Here is a 22,298-nt window from a genome sequence, read left to right as displayed (position 1 = left end):
ACAACTAAAATAATGCGCTTTCAGTGCCATTAATTGTTAAGTAAACACACATTTTGCCACAAAAAACACAGCAAAACACACAGTAACAAAATGTGCAAGCCGCAACACGCCAGAATGTTCCATGAGCTACTTTGCCACGTTGCACAACTCATTGAAATCAACCGGCTGCCTATGCATGTTACAGGAAAAAGGCGCCAAAAAACATTGCGCTCCCACAACGCTAAGTGTGAATGGGGCCTGAAAGTAAAATTGGTTTGTTTACACAAGAACAATAAAACACCATTCACATCTGTGCGATTCCAAATGCATGGCAAAACGCACAGAAAATGAGCACTTTACCTCGCTTTTCATAAACACGCTGCAAACACTCTAAAAAGCAAGGTTAAAAAACAAACAAAAAAACACAGGACCACGCCTGGCTGTAAGAAAAGTTCTGGCGCTTTTTTGGGGCAAATGTTGCACATAGGGCAGCCCATTGAAGTGAATAGGCTGCCCTATGTGTGATGAGTGAAAATGCTCATCAGGCAGTTCCCGCTATGCAAAGATGTGAACGGTGCCCGAGTGTCCAATCCACTCCCTCCTATGTACTTGTATAAAGCTAGCCATACACTATGCAATCTGATTGTACAATTGCCTTTAGATCTACCATCAACTATGTAGTGCAAGAGCCTGCCTGACTGGATAGATAGGAGAGTCCTCTTATTCCAGTTCTGGTAAACCTAAAGGAAATTATTCAGAGATTGTACAATCGGGTTGCATAGTGTATGGCCATCTTTATACAAGTACACAGGAGGGAGTGGGTGGAGACACTCAGCTGTCAGCGCACCGTTCACATCTCTGCGTAGCGGGAACTCACATTCCTACAAGCATTTTTATTTTTGCCATGTTTTGCTCGTCACACATGGGGCAATCTATTCACTTGAATGGCCCCACTCACAACAAAAAGCCCGAACTTTTTATTTGAGAGCGAAATGCGGTGCGTTTTTTACCGTGCTTTTTGGTGGGTTTGCAGCGCGTTTCTGAAACGCAAAGCGTGCATTTACTGTGCAGCTTCCCATGTGTTTGGGAACACACAGAGATGTGAATGGAGCCTCATTGTTCTTGTGTGAACAAACCAATTTCACTTTCCAGCCCCATTCACACTTAGCATAGTGGGAGCGAACGTTTGTTTGCTTGTTTTACCCGTTACATGCATAGTGCAGCATGCTGATTTCATGCATAGTGCGGCATGCTGATTTCATGCATAGTGCAGCATGCTGATCTCATGCATAGTGCGGCATGTTGATTTCATGCATAGTGCGGCATGTTGATCTCAATGGGCTACGCTACACGTGGCAAGGTCCCTCTGGGACATTTTGGCATATTACAGGTTGCATGTTTTAGGGCTCTTTCACACGGGCGTTCCGTATGTCCGTTTTTCATCCCATCCGTTTGCGGATGAAAAACGGACATAATGTATCTCTATGTAAATACGGATGTCAGAGGATGATCATCCTCTGACATCCGTTTTTTGTCAGTTCAGTTCAGTTCAGTTTTTTTGAACGGAGGAGAACCCTATTTTTTCTTCCTTTCAAAAAACGGAACTGAAGCAAAAACGGATGTCAGTGGTGTCATCCGCAGACATCCGTATTTACATAGACATGCATTATGTCAGTTTTTCATCCGCAAACGGATGGGATGAAAAACGGACATACGGACCGGATGACACAAGTGTCATCCGTGTCCGTTACAAAAAAAAAAAAAAGGACCTGATCGGGCAAAAAAAAAGGAACGCCCGTGTGAAAAAGTCCTTACTCTGTTTTGCTGCATTTTCCACTCCACAGGCCCATTCCCCACAGGGGAAGCTGATCTGCGGCTCCGAGCACCCACGATTACTCCCTGTGAGACAGAACGGCAGTCTGCTGTTCTGTCAGCAATGAACACAGGGATCCTGTGTTCCTCCTATTTAGGAACACAGGTCCCCGTGTTCATTCCATAAGCCCATCCCCCACACAGATAGAAAGCACCCCCTAGGGACACACTAAACCTTTTGATCGCCCCTGGTGGTAACCCCTTCTCTGCCAGTGCCATTAGTACAGTAACCATGCATATTTTTAGCACTGATTACTGTAGTAATGTCAGTTAGGGGTCCGATCTGTCCGCCGCAATGTCGCAGTACCGCTAAAAGTCGCTGATCGCCGCCATTACTAGTAAAAAAATAAATAAATAAAATAAAAATGACCAATCTTTCCCTTAGTTTGTAGACATGATAACTTTTGCGCAAACCAATCAGTATACGCTTGAGATTTTTATTTTTTTTTTACCAAAAAATATGTAGCAGAATACAAATTGGCCTAAAATGATGAAAAAATTTGCTTTTTATATTTTATTTATTGGGAATGTTATATAGTAGAAAGTAAAAAATATTGTTTTTTTTTCCAGGATTGTCGCTCTTTGATTATAGCACAAAAAATAAAAATCGTACAGGTGATCAAATACCAACAAAAGAAAGCTCGATTTCTGGGAAGAAAAGGACTTCAATTTTATTTTGGGTACAGCGTCGCACGATCGCGCAATTGTCAGTTAAAATAACGCAGTGCCGTATCGCAAAAAATGGCCTGGTCATTAAGGGAGAAAACCTTCCGGTCCAGAAGTGGTTAAAGTTGCAGCAACTTCAAAATAGTTCATGCACTACTGGTCTGACTTTCATGCAACTTGAGGGCCATAGACTTCAATGTGAACCTTCAGAAGCTGCATGAAAGTCCCACCTGAATGTTATACAATGCCAAAGTACCCAAGTTGCATTCCAACTTTGGAGTCATGAAAGGGGCCTTACATAGAGGCTTAAAGCAGTTGTAAACCACAGCTGGTAAAAAAAAAAAAAAAAAAAAAACACACCTGTAAGGCAATTGTATAATGTGCTAGTGTGCATTGCATACTAGCACATTATGCTTGAGGTGATCTCACTGACAGATTCAACCACACCTCTGAGTAAAATCCAAACTGTTTTTACATCTTCAACACACAATATGGTTCCCTTCATTATTTTCATAGGAAGTAAATCATTTAAACAAATGTTTGTGTTTCTCCCCCCCCCCCCCCCCTTTCCCTCAGGGATTATTATTTTTATTTTTTTTAACATTCTTCTTAAAGCGGAGTTCCGGGCACAAAATCGATCTTTTTTTTTTGTGCCCGTCCGCTAGTTCTCCTTCACCTGAAAAGGAATTGGATAGTTAGGGTTTTTTTTTTTTTTTTTTACTCACCTTGTAATTGAAGATCGTAAATACTCACCTCAGGGTACTTCCTCCCTCAGCGCCGCGGCTCCGCTGTCACTTCCTGTCTTGCGATGATTCCTGGGAGCTGAACGTCATCGCTCCCAGGAATCAATGCGACGGCACCGGCCCCACTCGTCACTTCCAGGGCGACGCCGCATTCCCTGCTAAACAGCTTCAGGGCATGCCCAGAAGCTGTGGAGGAATGCGGCGCCGCACCGGAAGTGACGAGAGGGGCCGGTGCAGGCGCATTCTGGGAGAAGAGGACACGGAAGAAGACGCAGAAGAGGATTGGGCTGGCTTCAGCTGCCCACAACAGAGATGGCAACGCTGTAGAAGAAATTTTATAAGGAAGTATTTCTTCTTGCAGGTAAGTGCAAACCGGGACAGATCAGAGGCTAGCCATTGTGGAATGTACTAGCCCTGACTGTCCTGGGGGTATGTTTATTGAAAAAACTTTTTCATGCCCGGAACTCCGCTTTAAACTTTCAGTACTGTTTGGACCTTGCTGAAGGGGACACACTCCGAAAGTTTGTCCTGAAAAATTGTATGTTACTGAAAATAAAAAAGTTTAATGGACAGAACTTAATTGTCTCTGCACATTGTGGAATACTTACCTTAGAACAAAGCCCCCCCCCCCACAGCACAATGTCACCGCTAAGAGGGCTGACACCCAGTCTCTCTTCCAGGTTCGCGCACTCTGGCTGTGTAATTGGCTGCAATGACGTCACTCCTACGCATGCGCGTGAGCCCTCGGTTCCGGCACAAAGCTCTGAAGTTCCTGCAAAGTATGCCGGACCTTCACAGTGCATGCAGAGAGAATATCTGCTTAATGGGGCACATTTAGGAGATATAAAAATCTTACCTACAGGTAGGCCTCATCATTGGCTTACCAGTAGATAAAAACAAAGCGGGATTTACTACCACTTTAACCTCCCTGGCGGTATGATTCTGTCAGGAATTCTGTACCAAAAGCGGTACAATTTTTTCATGGAAATTTGGCGTTATGTATTATAGGCCTACAATTCTTAGTAATTACTGACTTAAACCTGACCAAAATAAGACTCTAGTAGACATCCCAGATGTGATAAATTTGAAACACAAACGCATGAATTATAATCAAATCAATAATATAATTTTATTATATAATATAATATATATATATATATATATATTATAAAATTATATTATTGATTCGATTATAATTCATGCGTTATATTATATATATATATATATATATATATATATATATATATATATATATATATATATATATATATATGTGTGTGTGTGTGTGTATATATATATATATATATACACACATATATAATATAAATGTTATGTGTGTGTTTGTGTTTTGTGCAACGTTCAATGTTCAATGTTTGAATTTCCCTCCCTAGTTCCGCTCCCATGCAGCATTGCTGCTGCAGGGAACGGAACTAGGAAGTCATCACACCGACGGAGGACGGACGAGCGGCGGGGATCTCAGACGGCTGGCGATCTCAGCAATGCGAGATCATCGCTGGATCGCCAGGAGAAGGTAAGAGACCGCTGCGCGCTCTGCACATCCACCCCGAGGGTGACTCGGGGATACCGATCCTGGACTAAAAAATCCACCCCGAGTCACGCTCGGGGTTACCGCTAGGAGGGTTAACATTAGGGTTGAAGTTACAGAGAAAGTAAGGATAAGGATTGCAGGTAGGAATGGAGTTTGGATTATAAGGAGGGATGTGGGAGGGTTAATGTTGGAGTTACAGGAAAATTAGGGTTAGGATTACAGGGAGGGATACAGGAAGGAATGGGGTTATGATTATGTAGCACTGCCCCCTTGGGAGCTGCGGAGTGTGGATTCCCCTGGGTTACCCATGGCAACGTGCAATCAACGCATCACTTTAAGTCCTCGGCTCAGTCAATGATCAGTCCAGGGGATTTGGTTTTTTGTAGTTTTATTTGGATAGGAGAAGGACAACTTTGCACAAATTTGAGGACAACTATCTGCGGTGTGTGCGGCAAGGCCGCTGCTTCACCCTGCCACCAAGGTGAAGATTTCAAAGGTGAACTATACTTTAGGTTTCTTTTCAGGGTCTAACTTGGCACCCCCTTTCTTACTTGCTGTGTGTGTTGGCTCCCATCCCCTTCGTGGGCAGACCCCTGGAAAGCTCCCTGGTACTCACGGACACTGTTATTCCTCAGGAATCTCTGCTACTGCTCCACCGTCAGTTTCCTCTGGACCTCCTGGATCAATCCCACACTTCTGGTCCACTAAGCCAACTGCCTATGACCACTTTCCACTGACAGGGACCTGGCTTCCCGGACAAAGACCTCCTGTCACATATGCCCTTGGCTTTTATGACCAATCCCAGAATGCACTGCGGTTGTGCCCTCCCACTGGGACAGTCACAAAAGCCTGTGTGTCACTGGTTGGGTTTCCTCCACTGTCCAACATGCTCCCCTATTGGATAAAGTGGGGACATTCCCTCAGACCAAATGAATCACACCTGGACACATGTAACAGGCAGAACTAGAAATCCCGCTCCCGGATAAGCAGAAGAGCAATCAAATGCCTTTACCTAGCACCTACCTAGGAGGGGGCTACAATTATAAGGGGGGTTATTGTAAGAGTTTCAGGAAGGGTTAGGGGGAGTAAAGTCTACCAAAGACACACTTTGCAGGATTTTTAATGCACTGAACTAAATAGCGGAGGTTTCCATGTACACATAAACATAAGCGGAGGTTTCCATGTACACGTAAACATATACAGAATCCAAGGACCGCATCACACTTATTTATTCTGAAGCATTTCACAACCTGCACATAAAACAATCATTGAGGTGGAACTTCACTCTCCCAATCAACATTGATTATTCCTAATTCTCATGCTGTTACCATTAGTAAATAGATGGGAAAGTAAATCTTATTTCAAACTTTTTTTTTTTTACATTTCTTTTAGTTACTTCCAGGAAGTAAATGCTACATGAATCTTTTGCCCTTACTCAAGATGGCCACAGCCAGAAATGCTAGGGGGTGTTTTTCAAAGAGATTTCTCCCCAAAATGAAGCATGGAGACATGGATGGATGGGGGAGTTTGCTTTGAATATTAAAAATGAATTAAATTGTGTTTTTGGTTTGTGGTGCTCAGGTGCAGTGAAGATCCTCTTTAAGCATCAGGTTATCTTCTATGGTGTCACATGAAGCAGTGCAATGTCGCTCCATCACTTCTCTCACTGGTGATTTCTATCCTCCATTATTTCCTTCAGAGAGGAAGAGATATCCATTAAATAGAGTGGCAGTTCTACGAATTCTGCTGCTAGTGCGTGATTAGCAATGTGAAATGAGTCATAAGAGACTCTTTTCTAGTTATTAAGAGATTTTTTTAATAAAACCAAAATAAATTTAAAATTGTTAATCTAGACAAAGCTTTGTGGTTGGTTTAGATATATTGGGGATGGTTCTAAGCGCCGTATCTTCCTCTGGGCTTTTTTCCCCTCAGAATAGGTGCAGGTACTCCTCCCTTCCAAGTCACCCCTTATCTTCATCCCTTACCCCCCTGCGAGCACCGTCCCTTGGTTCTACCCCCTACTCACCTCCCACTACCACCTTTTTTTTTTTTATAGAGAATACAGAATCAAGTATCCTTGTGATTTGTAGGAATGAGTTAATGATCACAAGAAAAAGCAGTACAATAGATCTCCCGAAGCCTGCAACAATAGACCCCTCCCCCGCCAACAACAGCAAAATATCCCCCATCAGCAACAACAGATCCCTCCAGGAACAATAGATTCCTCCAACACTAGAGCCTCAGCAACAATATAGCCGCACAGCAACATAAGATCCCCAGCAGCCTGCATCATTAGCCTCCTCCCTCAAATGGTAGATGCCTCCCAGCACCAACCCCCCCCCCCCATTAACAACATAACACCCCCCCAGCAACAACAGACCCTTCAGCAACAACAGATCCCCCACCAACAATATACAGCAACATGAGATCTCCCAGCAGCCTGCATCAGTAGTCTCCCCCTTCAACAGTATATCCCTCCCAGCAACAATTTATCCCCCAGCAACAATATATCCCCCACCAGAAACAATAGACCCTTCTGCAACAATAGATGCCCCAATAACAATAGACCCCCTCAACAATAGATCCCATCAGCAACAATAGACCCTCCAGCACAACCCAGCACCAATTGCCATTACATTCATTTAGTGCTGGAGGTGCTGGAACTGCGTTCCCACAGAAAAAAGCCCTGGTCTTCCTGTACTGGAGATGCCCATCCCCGTCCCAGTGTACCCAGTACAGAAAGTGAGGTTAAATCACCCCAATGGGGTTGTAGAAAGCAATAAATACCTCAAGAAGTTCTAATCCCCCCTGACCCATAACTAAATGAAAAGGCTTTAATTCTAAATCCCCAATCACCCCACAGCTCTCACTGAGAGATTCAAACACACCTCAGTCTGAGTAAAAGCGAAACTGATTTTACACAATAAACACATAAAATGGTTCCCTTGGTTATATTCATATGAAGGACTTCATTTTAAATCAAGATTAACAAATACATAAACTGGCCTGGGGGTGTTCATACATACAACAATCAGAGTCTATATATATATATAAACCATTTGACCCAAGAAGTCCTAATAAGCAGAATCACCATAAACAGATTTGTGTTCTGCCTCCCAACGTTCTGAGTAGAGCAGAGACAGCTTTAGGTGAGACTCATACCTGTGTGTCTGCCTTTTCCTGTGTGCCCATAGTCCATGGGGCCACAACTGTCACAATAAAGAAGCACCTACTCCTTTTTCCAAGTCGCATGGAAACACATTGCATAGATGTGAGGAAGCCGTATAGACAATAATGGGATTCCTCTAGTCATGCATTGTTGTCACACTCGGGTGAATGGAGACTTCACAAAACTATATAGGTAAAGGGCACACTCCAGTCATGCACCCATTTACATGGGCCACAAAGTATACTCAATAAAATGATTGGTTAAAGCAGGGGTCTCCAAACATTTCAAACATAGGGCCTGTTTATTGTCCTTCAGACTTTAGGGGGGCCGGATTGTGGCCAGTGGGGGTAGAAAATTTCCCAGGCCCAGCATCAGTGATAATAAACATGGCCTCAGTGTTGGTGGTCAGTAGGGGGGAGGAGTAGTGCTCCAACATTGGAATTGGGGAGGAGGAATAGTACCCCATTGTTGAGGTCGGTGGGAGGAATAGTGCCTCCTGTTGGTGTCAGTGGAAGGAATAGTGCCCCGTGTTGGTGTCAGTGGTAGGAAAAGTGTCTCGTGTTGGTGTCAGTGGAAGGAATAGTGCCCGTGTTGGTGTCAGTGGAAGGAATAGTGCCTCGTGTTGGTGTCAGTGGGAGGAATAGTGCCTTGCGTTGGTGTCAGTGGGAGGAATAGTGCCTTGTGTTGGTGTCAGTGGGAGGAATAGTGCCTTGTGTTGGTGGTAGGAATAGTGCCTTGTGTTGGTGTCAGTGGAAGGAATAGTGCCTTGTGTTGGTGTCGGTGGGAGGAATAGTGCCTCGTGTTGGTGTCGGTGGGAGGAATAGTGCCCCGTGTTGGTGGTAGGAATAGTGCCTTGTGTTGGTGTCAGTGGGAGGAATAGTGCCTCATGTTGGTGGAAGGAATAGTGCCTTGTGTTGGTGTCGGTGGGAGGAATAGTGCCTCGTGTTGGTGTCAGTGGGAGGAATAGTGCCTTGTGTTGGTGTCAGTGGGTGGAATAGTGCCTTGTGTTGGTGTCAGTGGGAGGAATAGTGCCTTGTGTTGGTGTCAGTGGGAGGAATAGTGCCCCGTGTTGGTGGTAGGAATAGTGCCTTGTGTTGGAGTCGGTGGTAGGAATAGTGCCTTGTGTTGGTGTCGGTGGGAGGAATAGTGCATCGTGTTGGTGTCGGTGGGAGGAATAGTGCCTCGTGTTGGTGTCGGTGGGAGGAATAGTGCCTCGTGTTGGTGTCGGTGGGAGGAATAGTGCCTCGTGTTGGTGGTAGGAATAGTGCCTTGTGTCGGTGGGAGGAATAGTGCCTTGTGTTGGTGTCAGTGGTAGGAATAGTGCCTCGTGTTGATGTCGGTGGGAGGAATAGTGCCTCGTGTTGGTGTCAGTGGAAGGAATAGTGCCTCGTGTTGGTGTCGGTGGGAGGAATAGTGCCTTGTGTTGGTGTCAGTGGAAGGAATAGTGCCTCGTGTTGGTGTCGGTGGGAGGAATAGTGCCTCGTGTTGGTGTCGGTGGGAGGAATAGTGCCTCGTGTTGGTGTTGGTGGTAGGAATAGTGCCTTGTGTCGGTGGGAGGAATAGTGCCTTGTGTTGGTGTCAGTGGTAGGAATAGTGCTCTGTGTTGGTGTCGGTGGGAGGAATAGTGCCTTGTGTTGGTGTCAGTGGTAGGAATAGTGCCTCGTGTTGGTGTCGGTGGGAGGAATAGTGCCCCGTGTTGGTGTCAGTGGGAGGAATAGTGCCCCATGTTGGTGTCAGTGGGAGGAATAGTGCCCCGTGTTGGTGTCGGTGGGAGGAATAGTGCCTCGTGTTGGTGTCGGTGGGAGGAATAGTGCCCCGTGTTGGTGTCAGTGGGAGGAATAGTGCCCCGTGTTGGTGTCGGTGGGAGGAATAGTGCCTCGTGTTGGTGTCGGTGGGAGGAATAGTGCCCCGTGTTGGTGTCAGTGGGAGGAATAGTGCCTCGTGTTGGTGTCGGTGGGAGGAATAGTGCCTCGTGTTGGTGTCGGTGGGAGGAATAGTGCCTTGTGTTGGTGTCAGTGGTAGGAATAGTGCCTCGTGTTGGTGTCGGTGGGAGGAATAGTGCCCCGTGTTGGTGTCAGTGGGAGGAATAGTGCCCCGTGTTGGTGTCAGTGGGAGGAATAGTGCCCCGTGTTGGTGTCGGTGGGAGGAATAGTGCCTCGTGTTGGTGTCGGTGGGAGGAATAGTGCCCCGTGTTGGTGTCAGTGGGAGGAATAGTGCCTCGTGTTGGTGTCGGTGGGAGGAATAGTGCCTCGTGTTGGTGTCGGTGGGAGGAATAGTGCCTTGTGTTGGTGTCAGTGGTAGGAATAGTGCCTCGTGTTGATGTCGGTGGGAGGAATAGTGCCTCGTGTTGGTGTCAGTGGAAGGAATAGTGCCTCGTGTTGGTGTCGGTGGGAGGAATAGTGCCTTGTGTTGGTGTCAGTGGAAGGAATAGTGCCTCGTGTTGGTGTCGGTGGGAGGAATAGTGCCTCGTGTTGGTGTCGGTGGGAGGAATAGTGCCTCGTGTTGGTGGTAGGAATAGTGCCTTGTGTCGGTGGGAGGAATAGTGCCTTGTGTTGGTGTCAGTGGTAGGAATATAGCTCTGTGTTGGTGTCAGTGGTAGGAATAGTGCCTCGTGTTGGTGTCGGTGGGAGGAAGAGTGCCCCGTGTTGGTGTCAGTGGGAGGAATAGTGCCTCGTGTTGGTGTCGGTGGGAGGAATAGTGCCCCGTGTTGGTGTCAGTGGGAGGAATAGTGCCCCGTGTTGGTGTCAGTGGGAGGAATAGTGCCTCGTGTTGGTGTCAGTGGGAGGAATAGTGCACCGTGTTGGTGTCAGTGGGAGGAATAGTGCCTCGTGTTGGTGTCGGTGGGAGGAATAGCGCCTCATACCATTAGGATGAATAGTTCCCCCAGGGCTGGAAAGTTGGCAAAGGTCTGCAGTTTGGAGACCACTGGCCTAAACCAACAAGTCCTACTTTTCATCACTACTTTCCATTTTTATAAATACATTTGGACAGGTTGTATGGAATGCTTAGTGTGCTATTACATATCTGATTGTTAAATAGTACATTTCTAAAGGAGGTGTGTACATCAGACCAAGTAGAGGAAAAACCGAGGAGGAAAGGGGGACCGAAGGGTTAAAGCGGACCAGAGACAAATCAGAATTCATCTGGTTTAGCAGCGACCATCAAAATTTTGATCAGTGTGTGACCGTCCCTGTTCAACAGAATGACGAATGACTGCAGTCAGCCATCAGACAGTTCCAAATTAGTGGTCATGCTATCAGACAAGTTTTTTTTGTGTTGGAAATTGTAGACGGAAACATTATTTGACACAATACACAGCAGATTGTAACCTACAAAATAATTATTACACAAATGTGTCATACACCCCTCCCCCCCTCTACCATATCTTACAATACGGTGGGATTTCACTGTGGAGATTTAAAGATGCAGAGCCCCAAATATCACCCCTTAGGCTACAAACTGACATTTTTGCAATTCTTCAAAATGGATCAGACATAAAATCTCCCATTGGACCAATATGTTTACAATGCAGATGTGTTTGTAGTCAACGGGGTGATATTTGGGGCTCTGTATCTTTAAATCTCCACAGTAAAATCCCACCGTATTGTAAGATATGGTAGAGGGGGGGGAGGGGTGACACATTTGTGTAATAATTATTTCGTAGGTTTCGTATTGTGTCAAAAAATGTTTCCGTCTACAATTTCTAACACGATGACCACTAATTTGGAACTGTCTGATGGCTGACTGCAGTAGCAGAATGCGGTAGTTTGATCATCTTCTGTCAAACAAATAAGTTGGAAAACTTTTGTTGATGAGTGTTCTGTCAGAGGGGAGTCTCACTGTCAGAATACAATGTCCTGGTGGGCGCATTGTTTGTGTGGATGGAGGAATCTGTCAGATGTTTCTTATTTTGGCTCAATAAAAAGAAGCTTCCCGTCTATGGCCAGCATTAGTCCCAGATGAAGGACGGTGGAAGCTGTGCATTGTCACCTAACATTTGGAAAGATTTTTTGTTTTATGTATAGTAATGTGCGGAGTACTGCCAATATGATAGATAGATAGATAGATAGATAGATAGATAGATAGATAGATAGATAGATAGATAGATAGATAGATATTATACCTCATACACGGCATGACAAAGACCCTCCACAGTCCCCCCCATATACTGTCACTGTACTCACCAGAATGGACTCCTATGACAGTCATAGAGATGAGAAGGGCCACACAGACCTCCATTTTCTTCTGCGTAGAGACCCCGACCTGTCCTCTCACCTCACCCACTTCTGATACTCCGCAGGAGGCGGAGACTCTGTACACAGGACACTGCTGATTGGGTGATAATTACCGCCCATCCAATAGGAAAATTCATACGTTGGTGATCAGCAGTTGCTGGGCAGAGGCAGTGTGAAAAGGTTGGCTAGTTGAGGAATATAATGAGAGAAAGTGAAAGTAAAATGTAGAGATGTCAGACAAACATGATAACAGAGGAGTCAGTGTGGGGGAATTCCAGATCCTGAGCCATGGTCACTGTGCGGGGAGATGTGATTGGTTGGCACAGAAACTGAAGCCGAGTTACTAGCAGCCATTTTGTAATTCGCAGTTCAGAATAGAAAAGAGGATTTTTTTCATTATCATAACAAACACCTGATCCCAAATCCAGACATGTATGAATGTGTTAGGTAGGGAAAAGAAGTTAGGTTTAGGTTAGAATTGCTCTCTGTATCTCTCTTCAGGTGGAAGTGAAGTAAAATCTTCTGCTGGGGCTCTCAAGTCTCCCCATGGAACCCCCCCTCCCCCACCCCTCTATTGCTTCCTCTATCCCACATAGCAAGGATAATTTGCCACAAATTTCTAGCAGTGTTGAATTGTAAGTCTTGATAACTTGCTGCACATTTTCACTGGCAGGTTGTACACTTGCAGAGCACTTTAAGAACAAGTTCTAGTTCAGGGGTCCCAACCACCGGGCTGCGGCAGGCCGGTGTTCTAAAATTTTCTCGGACCCATGAAAAAATTGGACGTCGTCACTTCCGGTGACCCTACGTCATGAAACAGCTGATGGGATTCTCAAGTGTGCATGAGCACAAGACATTATCTTGGTTTGGTAAAATTATAACACATAGCGGGCAGTTGACTGAGAGAAGGCGAGGCTGAGGTGGGACGGAAGACACGGCCGCGTCATCTGCAGAGCTGAATAGAGGAGGAATAAATGCAGGACTTTAGCGACTCCTTATGTTTTATTATCTTTAGTAATTATCGTATTATTCTTAGGATTTCATAACATTTAGTATTTCTATAATACAAAATAAGAAATACTAAATGTAATGAAATCCTAAGGATAAATAATATGATAATTACTAAAGATAATAAAACAGAAGGAGTCGCTAAAGTCCTGCATTTATTACACGGCCGCACCTCCGTCCCGCCTCCTCTATTCAGCTCTGCAGATGACGCAGCGGTGTCTTCCGTCCCACCTCAGCCCCGCCTTCTCTCAGTCAGCTGTCCGCTCTCTGTTATAATTTTGCCAAACCTCGAAAAATGTCTTCTGCGCATGGGCACGGACGACTCCGCATGCGCACGGACGACTCCCATCGGCTGTTTTGTGATGCTCTGTCCCCGGACGTGACGAGGTCCGATTTTTTCACGGGTCCGACAAAATTTTACAACACCGGCAAACAGAATGGCGAGCAGGGTGGGCAAGCGAGCCAACCGGTGGACAAGCATAGAGATGACATCATCTCTTACCACCCGCCCTGCATCACGAAGCTCTGCCCTCACTGTGCAACCGCAGACAGCAGAGAGATTACATCATCTCTCAAAGCCCGCCCTAACTCTGGGAGCCATGGGCTGGAATGCTGGGGAGAGACTGCCAGATCGGCTGTCACTGTTGCCTGCCACCAAATTGCCTTCATATTTAAAAAGTGAGAAAACTGCATCTGGTATTTTTTGGTGGCATGCAACAGTGGGAAGCTTCAGCTGGTGGCAGGATAGTGACAATCCGCAACTGGTGGCAGGTGACGTGGCAATTGACAATCCGCATCTGGTGGCAGGTGACGTGGCAAGTGACAATCCGCATCTGGTGGCAAATGACGTGGTAATTGCCAATCCGCATCTGGTGGCAGGTGAAGTGGCAAGTGACAATCAGCATCTGGTGGCAGGGGACGTGGCAATTGAAAATCCGCATCTGGTGGCCGGTGACGTGGCAATTGACAATCTGCATCTGGTGGCAGGTGACGTGGCAAGTGACAATCAGCATCTGGTGGCAGGTGACGTGGCAAGTGACAATCCGCATCTGGTGGCAGGTGACGTGGCAAGTGACAATCCGCGTCTGGTGGCAGGTGACGTGGCAATTGACAATCCACATCTGGCGGCAGGTGACATGGCAAGTGACATGTCAAGTGACAGTCTGCATCTGGTGGCTGGTGACGTGGCAATTGACAACCCGCATCTGGTGGCGTGGCAATTGACAATCCGCATCTGGTGGCAGGTGACGTGACAACTGACAATCCGCATCTGGTGGCAGGTGACGTGGCAATTGACAATCCCCATCTGGTGGCAGATGATCTAACAAGTGACAAGCTGCATCTGGTGGCAGGTGACGTGGCAATTGACAATCCGCATCTCCCCTCGTAAATACCGCACTCACCAGATCAAGGCACCCCTACAGCGGTAACAGGCGTGATATATCTCAGAATTGAATTCTCATCAGGGGCATCCTTAATCAGTTGGGTATACATCAGCATCTCCTTCCTTCCATTAATACTCATGAATGGTGTGTGTATCAATCAAAGGCATAGATTGGAGGTCTTCATTGGGGGTCCACCTTACTATTTCAATATCACGTCACTTTTTTATCATCTACCTCATCACCACACTTATTTGATTTATGGTCCATTTTGACCAGGACTTTTTTCTTGATCATTTGTTACTTTGGGGGTCACCTTCACCCCTCCCCCTACTTTTTGAGGAGCACTGTCACTTTATTTTAAATTGCACTTTAGCACTATATTACTTTATTATGTCACTATTTTGAGGGATAATAAGTGTACATGACATTTATATTTATTCATTTGCATTTTTTGCTTGATTGTTACCCATCTTGTTTGCCCATTATATCTTGTACTCATCGGCAGCGCCAATTACCTTCCCCACCCCCCCTTTCTCTAATTTTGTATACTGCTTTTTTTAGGCATATACTTTTTGAAGGTAGGCTGCAGCCTAATACTCCTTTCTCCATAAGCGCAGATCTTTTTCACTTTCACTAAAATCCATTATTCCAATGTTCATAATAAAGTGCAAAAATCTTCCACTTTATGTCTGCGTGATTCTTCTCCAATATACACCACTTGTTTTCTGCCGCCTGTCACACCATCCGCTTACCTATGGACATGGACCTATGCTGTATATAGGTCACTGTGTGCATTGTCTTTTAATAGGGCTTTTGTCTCCTCTGGATTTCTCCAAATGTATCAACAGCACACCTTTTATCTTTCCAGCATCAGATACCAGGCACAGGGTGAAGTTTCTCCACTTTCCACAAATATCCTCAAAAGAAATGAAAAGCTATTATTGTGCAGTGCAATGTAACTTTTTCCTCTATTAAACAAATAAAAAAGCCATTTACAGGTTCACTTTGTAGGTTTATTTTAAAATGCTTTCTATTGTCCACTCAAGAGCATGTCTCTGTATCACATTCACAGAGAAGTCCTCCAAAAGCAGGAAAAAGGAAGGGAAGAAGTCACAGGTTGTGATGAAATGTGTGAGGGGTGTCTCTGTGAACGCGATGCCAAGGCCTGCTATTAAGGTGACAATAGAAAGTGTTGTGCTTGTAAGTGGCTTTTAATTTGTTTTTAAAAAAAAGGAAAAGGAAAAAGTTACAATAAACAGTAAAACCTTGGTTTACGAGTAACGCTGTTTGCGAGCATTTTAAACGACGAGCAAAGTTTTTTTTAAAAAGTTGGCTTGGTTTGCGACCGCTGTCTTGATTTATGAGCAATATCCGAGCAGTAGTTTTAATGAAAAAAAAAAGAATGACACTCACAGACATCCCTAGTCTCCCGTGCGATGTCCCAGCTGTCTGTGTCAGCTGTCAGAATAGAGCCAATGCTTCCTGTATAGTTCCATCTCCTTCCTGTTACAGGTGGAGGAGTATCAAATGCACTCTGCCTGTGAGGAGACCGAGAGATACAGGAAGCATTGACTCTGCATGCTTCCTCCAGCGCTGCTCTGCACATTCTCTACGCCAGCATTTCCCACCAGCAGTACCAGCAGTACCAGCCAGCAGTACTAACCAGCAGTACCCACCAGCAGTACCCACCAGCAGTACCAGCCAGCAGTACCCCCCAGCAGTAACCACCAGCAGTACCAGCCAGCAGTACCCCCCAGCAGTAACCACAAGCAGTAACCACCAGCAGTACTCACCAGCAGTAGCCGCCAGCAGTACCCACCAGCAATACCCACCAGCAATACCAGCCAGCAATACCAGCCAGCAGTACCCGTCAGCAGTAACGATTCTTGTCAAAGGCAAAGTGCAGGTTAATTTGTTTAATTTTTTCAATACAGTATACAGTACTTTATACTGTACAGTACTGTATTTTGAAGTGCAGGTTAATTTGTTTATATTTACAGTACACTTTACTTTATTTTTTATTGCCGTAATAATTTTTATATGAATAAATGGTTGTGGAATGATTCATCTGAGTTTCCATTATTTGTTATGGGGAAATTCACTTTGATATAAGAGCGCTTTGGATTAAAAGCATGTTTCTGGAACTAATTATGCTCGCAATGCAAGGTATTACTGTACTGCACAATGATAGTTTTTTGGAAAGTGAAGAGACTTCACCCTGTACCTGGTTTCTCATGCTACTAAGAAAAAGGGTGTGCTGTTGATACATTTAGAGGAATCCAGAGGGGGAAAAAGACCTAATAAGCCCATGGCGCCAGCTCCCGCCGGCCCTTTGAGGGTTTTGGATTGCCAGGAGGCAGGATGGGGCTTATGGCCATGTGTCCACCGTGATTGGATGTCATGGTGGTCACATGATCAGAAAACTCCCAATCGCAAGAAGCAATTGGAAGCTTTCCGGTCACTGTGCCGGGAGCGCGCAGGGTGTGTACTCTTGCCACAGCTCTGTTGGTGGTAATCCATGCAAATATGCAGCCTCTTGGTGCCAACAGGTTAAAGGGCAAGGCACACATAAACCTATTTACAGCATAGGTCAATGTCCATAGGTAAGTGGGTGGTGTGTCAGGTGACGGAGCACAAATGGTGTATATTGGATAAGAATCACACAGACCCAGAGTGGAAGATTTGTGAACTTTATTATGAATGTTAGAATAATGAATTTTATACATTACCTTATATGAAGATTATTTAGTGGAAGTTTTGGTATAGCATGGGGCACATGTGCAATTATTATGAGCAAATTTGAGCAAGTATTTCAGTTAGATATGTTTATTTAAGTTGATCACAACTTAAAGAAGATAGATATTTTTAGTCAAAATCCTCAAAAAAACTGATCAGAAGTCACAGAAAACAGATATTATCAGATAATCCCCCACTGCTCCGATCCTGGGCAGCCTTTAAACAGATGATGATTGGAAACTGAAGATTGAATTTAATTTAAGCAATCAGTGGATTTATAGTTTTTTCTTTTTTAGATTTCAAAGTGGAAAGTGGGTTTGATAAATTTGGCAGTTCCAGGGAATCTCCACCATATATGGCCTATTGTTGGAACATCAGTTAAAGTGATATTAAAGGAAAGTTTTTTTTGTTTTAAAATAACAAACATGTTATACTTACCTGCTCTGTGCAGTGGTTTTGTATAGAGCAACCCCAATCCTCCTCTTCTCGGGTCCCCTGCTGGCACTCCTGGCCCTCCCTTCTGGCCACTCTCTCCTGCCAAGTGTCCCCAGATCAAACAGCTCGCCATAGGGGCACCCAAGCAGGCTTGCTCCTGAGCCACTGATCTGGGTGTCCATTCAAACACACAGAGCCGTGGCTCGGCCCCACACCCCCTTTCTTCTCATTGACTCACTGGCTGTGATTGACAGCAGCGGGAGCCAATGGTTGTGCGCATCACTTGATCAAGATGGGACTCAGGTAAGTATGGGGGCTGCTGCATAGAATGCTTGAAGATAAAAAAAACCTTGAGACTTTAGAAACACTTTAAACTTCCATATACAGTCAGGTCCATAAATATTGGGACATCGACACAATTCTAATCTTTTTGGCTCTATACACCACCACAATGGATTTGAAATGAAACAAACAAAATGTGCTTTAACTGCAGACTTTTAGCTTTAATTTGAGGGTATTTACATCCAAATCAGGTGAAAGGTGTAGAAATTACAACAGTTTGTATATGTGCCTCCCACTTTTTAAGGGACAAAAAGTAATGGGACAATTGGCTGCTCAGTTGTTCCATGGCCAGGTGTGTGTTATTCCCTCATTATCTCATTTACAAGGAGCAGATAAATGGTCCAGAGTAAATTTCAAGTGTGCTATTTGCATTTGGAATCTGTTGCTGTCAACTCTCAATATGAGATCCAAAGAGCTGTCACTATCAGTGAAGCAAGCCATCATTAGGCTGAAAAAACAAAACAAACCCATCAGAGAGATAGCAAAAACCTTAGGTGCAGCCAAATCAACTGTTTAGAACATCCTTAAAAAGAAAGAACGCACCGGTGAGCTCAGCAACACCAAAAGACCCCGAAGACCACGGAAAACAACTGTGGTGGATGACCGAAGAATTCTTTCCCTGGGGAAGAAAACACTCTTCACAACAGTTGGCCAAATCAAGAACACTCTCCAGGAGGTAGGTGTATGTGTGTCAAAGTCAAATATCAAGAGAAGACTTCACCAGAGTGAATACAGAGGGTTCACCACAAGATGTAAACCATTGGTGAGCCTCAAAAACAGGAAGGCCAGATTAGAGTTTGCCAAACAACATTTAAAAAAGCCTTCACAGTCCTGGAACAACATCCTATGGACAGATGAGACTAAGATCAACTTGTACCAGAGTGATGGGAAGAGAAGAGTATGGAGAAGGAAAGGAACTGCTCATGATCCAAAGCAAACCACCTCATCAGTGAAGCATGGTGGTGGTAGTGTCATGGTGTGGGCATGTATGGCTACCAATGGAACTGGTTCTCTTGTCTTGTATTTATTGATGTGACTGCAGACAAAAGCAACAGGATGAATTCTGAAGTGTTTCGGGCAATATTATCTGCTCATATTCAGCCAAATGCTTCAGAACTCATTGGACGGCAGATTAGAATTGTGTCAATGTCCCAATATTTATGGACCTGACTGTATGTCTTCCTGGAAGGCAGATTTGGGCTTAGAAGGAATTATGTAATTATGTAAAGAAAAAGAAAAAATGGCGCCTCCCAGTTATGTGTAAAACATATATTTAGACGTAAAATAGAGATATGGCTGCCATCAATTCTTGGATAACCAAAAAAATGGAAAAATAAGGGTGCAGAATCCAGAAATTGCTATGTACTAAATGAATAAATATGTGATAATAAATAGAGTGGTAAATAAATGATAAATCATAAATTCCAAAAATTCATAAAGTGGAAAAAATTCATCCAGTGCATATAAATAATTTTTCTAAAAATATATATTATACAATAAGTTCATATATTCATAAAGTGCCGCAACAATCATTTTTCTGTGCAAAAATTCCACCACAAAAAAGTGACATAATGTGCTAAATGAGTCTTCCTGTTTAAAAGAAAGATGTTCCTTCACCCATTAATGTGAGAGTAAATCACCAGAAATCAGAGGGCCTCCAGGACCCAGCTTGCTTAATATTTTGCAAAATGCTCCTTAGGTGTATGGTAGATAGGTGGCCTCCCTGGATTCACTATGGATTGTTGTACCTTTATCCCCTCAATCAGGATAGTTATACCATTTCCCAAGAAGAATAAGATATATAATTGCACAATATTGTTTAAAAAAGGGTTTATTAAACATGATAACGATGAATAGAAGTGCACTCACATTTTAGTGTGCCACAATCGGCACATCCATATAGCGGAGACCAGAATAATTGAGCGAACACTGCTCAGTAACAGCGTGCGTTCCACAGTGCGTTCCAACAGCGGGCGGAAATGACGAACTGGAAGTGATCAGAGAACCAACCTCAATGCATTTCGCAATAGTGCATTATCAGGAAGTTGGTCATCATCCATCTTTTTGGTTCATAAATATGCTGGAACTAATTCTAATTGGTGTATATTGGCCAATAAGATGGTAGCAAGTTCGTACCACCTAGGAGAGCATCCGGTTATGCTTTTATTGCTTATGCCCAGTGAATTTCGATATTAGAGGCACTTACTGTTCGTCTTATTCCAGTACATTGCACAATTATCAATAATCAATAACTGATACATTTTATTAAGAACATTATTACTAGTATACCTTAAAAACAACAAAATATGAAAACATATAATAAAATATATATATAATAAAAAACATATGAATAATGTATCTAAAATCTAGAGTGTGTAGCCATCTAGTGGAGGGATATGGTAATACGTGGATGTGACTGTATACTAATATACAAGCCCAACCAACGTACTAAAAAAGAGCAATGATTATAAAAAATTTATGTCACAACTGGCAATGTGTAATGAATATATTTTTATGTTTATATTATATATACTATATATATATGTGTGTGTATGTATGTATGTATATATATATATATATATATATATATATATATATATATATATATATATATATAGTATATATAATATAAACATAAAAATATATTCATTACACAGTGTACGTATATATATATATATATATATAGGTGTTTCTATATATATTTATATTTATAAGTAAGACATACTAAGCTCCTCAAGTAAATTAATTAATCTAAGGAAGGAACAAAACAATAATATAAGTGTAAAATTGGCGCACCTGGATAAGCAAATAATGGAAAGCAGCTACGCACTCAGGATCAATAAACCAAAAAGTCCCAATAACATATATAAACAACAGAAAAAGTGCAGCGCTAACATGTATGAGGAGAGTATAATAGAAAGCAGTCCAAAAGGTGCAGATACGGTGAAACATGCACAAGATATAAATTTCAGTTCTCTTCTTTGTGCTGGTAATCCATCACCCAGTCTCAATAACTTCTCACCTCACGCTTAGCCCCTAATAATAGCCCCGGGCTAATAAGACTTGTACTTTTCTCTAGTCATAACACCAATTCGGATGAGATCATCAATCCTCTTCCCCCAATAGATAAATTTCAGCTCACAGGCAACAGATCCATACAGCAGGTCATAGGTCCATATGAAAGCAAGGGTCCAAACATGGTGCATTACCATTGTAAACAACCTTTATTAAGCTTATCATATAGTATAAAATTACCTGGTCAGGCACTAACGAGTGCATGTGCAGAGCGAATTGTAATGTTGTAACAAAACAGCAGTCTCGTCTGACCGCAATGGATGGCGGTTGACGTCACCGGCCCCTCCCCCTTTGTACGCCTTACGTCCCACTGAGTGGAACTTCATCAGCGATTGACAAGGGAGAAGGACACGGCCAGATATAGCAGACACCGGCTCACATAGTCACACCCACAATGGGCGGATCGCATTATCACAATCCCGGAAGGAAAACTGACAATGTGAGGCCGGACATACAATAAGGGATACACCTCCAACAGGAAGCGATACCCCGTTGCCCGGGAAACACCGGGACAACAAAACAGCTTCATTATAACACACTAATAATCATAAAAACAAGCCACAGAGTGGCAGAAACAGTCTTAGAATCAACAAACAGTGATCGCCATCTCATCTTCATTGAAAACACACATATGTGGCTATAATTAACCCTAAAATGTAATTATAACAGGCATAATACCGATCAGACCTGCTGATTCAGATTTAACGCTAAAAAAAGCTTAATTTAAAAAACTTTTCCTAAACAAATGTTTTAGTTTAAAAATGGATTTCAAGGGCAGATCCCAACCATAGGTTGTGAGGATATACCCAAAACCCTATCCTGGGGGAGGGGGCCAGGACATCAAACCAGCCATCCATTAACAAAAAATCGCACACCACAAACCACTAACATAATCATTTAGAACAACATGAATACACAATAAAATAAAAATAAAAATTTATATAAAAATAAAATTGAAATGAAAATATAATTTAATGGTCAGAAATAAAGCAATTGAGGTCAAACTCCACGTTAAGACCTCTAGGGGCAGATACTTTGGTCTTGTGAATCCAAAAAGATTCACATCGACTCAACTGGCATACATAATTACCTCCTCGCCAGTGA

General features: G+C 43.6%; 2 protein-coding genes across 3 annotated transcripts in view; both read right to left on the bottom strand.

Annotated features, from left to right (window-relative positions):
* The window catches only part of LOC309559454 (major histocompatibility complex class I-related gene protein-like), a 300,974-nt gene extending 288,735 nt beyond the window's left edge, over positions 1 to 12,239 (bottom strand). The window contains exon 1 of the mRNA XM_082262724.1: positions 12,163 to 12,239. Coding sequence (XP_082118850.1) covers positions 12,163 to 12,217 — 55 coding nt within the window. The 5' untranslated portion in view covers positions 12,218 to 12,239. The remainder of the gene's footprint in view (positions 1 to 12,162) is intronic.
* The window catches only part of LOC309559445 (class I histocompatibility antigen, F10 alpha chain-like), a 587,461-nt gene that overhangs the window by 94,132 nt on the left and 471,031 nt on the right, over positions 1 to 22,298 (bottom strand). The gene's annotated exons all lie outside the window — the stretch shown is intronic.

The sequence above is a fragment of the Pelophylax lessonae genome (assembly GCF_965119305.1).
Source record: "Pelophylax lessonae genome assembly, chromosome: 7".
NCBI lineage: Eukaryota > Metazoa > Chordata > Amphibia > Anura > Ranidae > Pelophylax > Pelophylax lessonae.
This window is presented reverse-complemented; position numbering and strand designations above follow the sequence as displayed.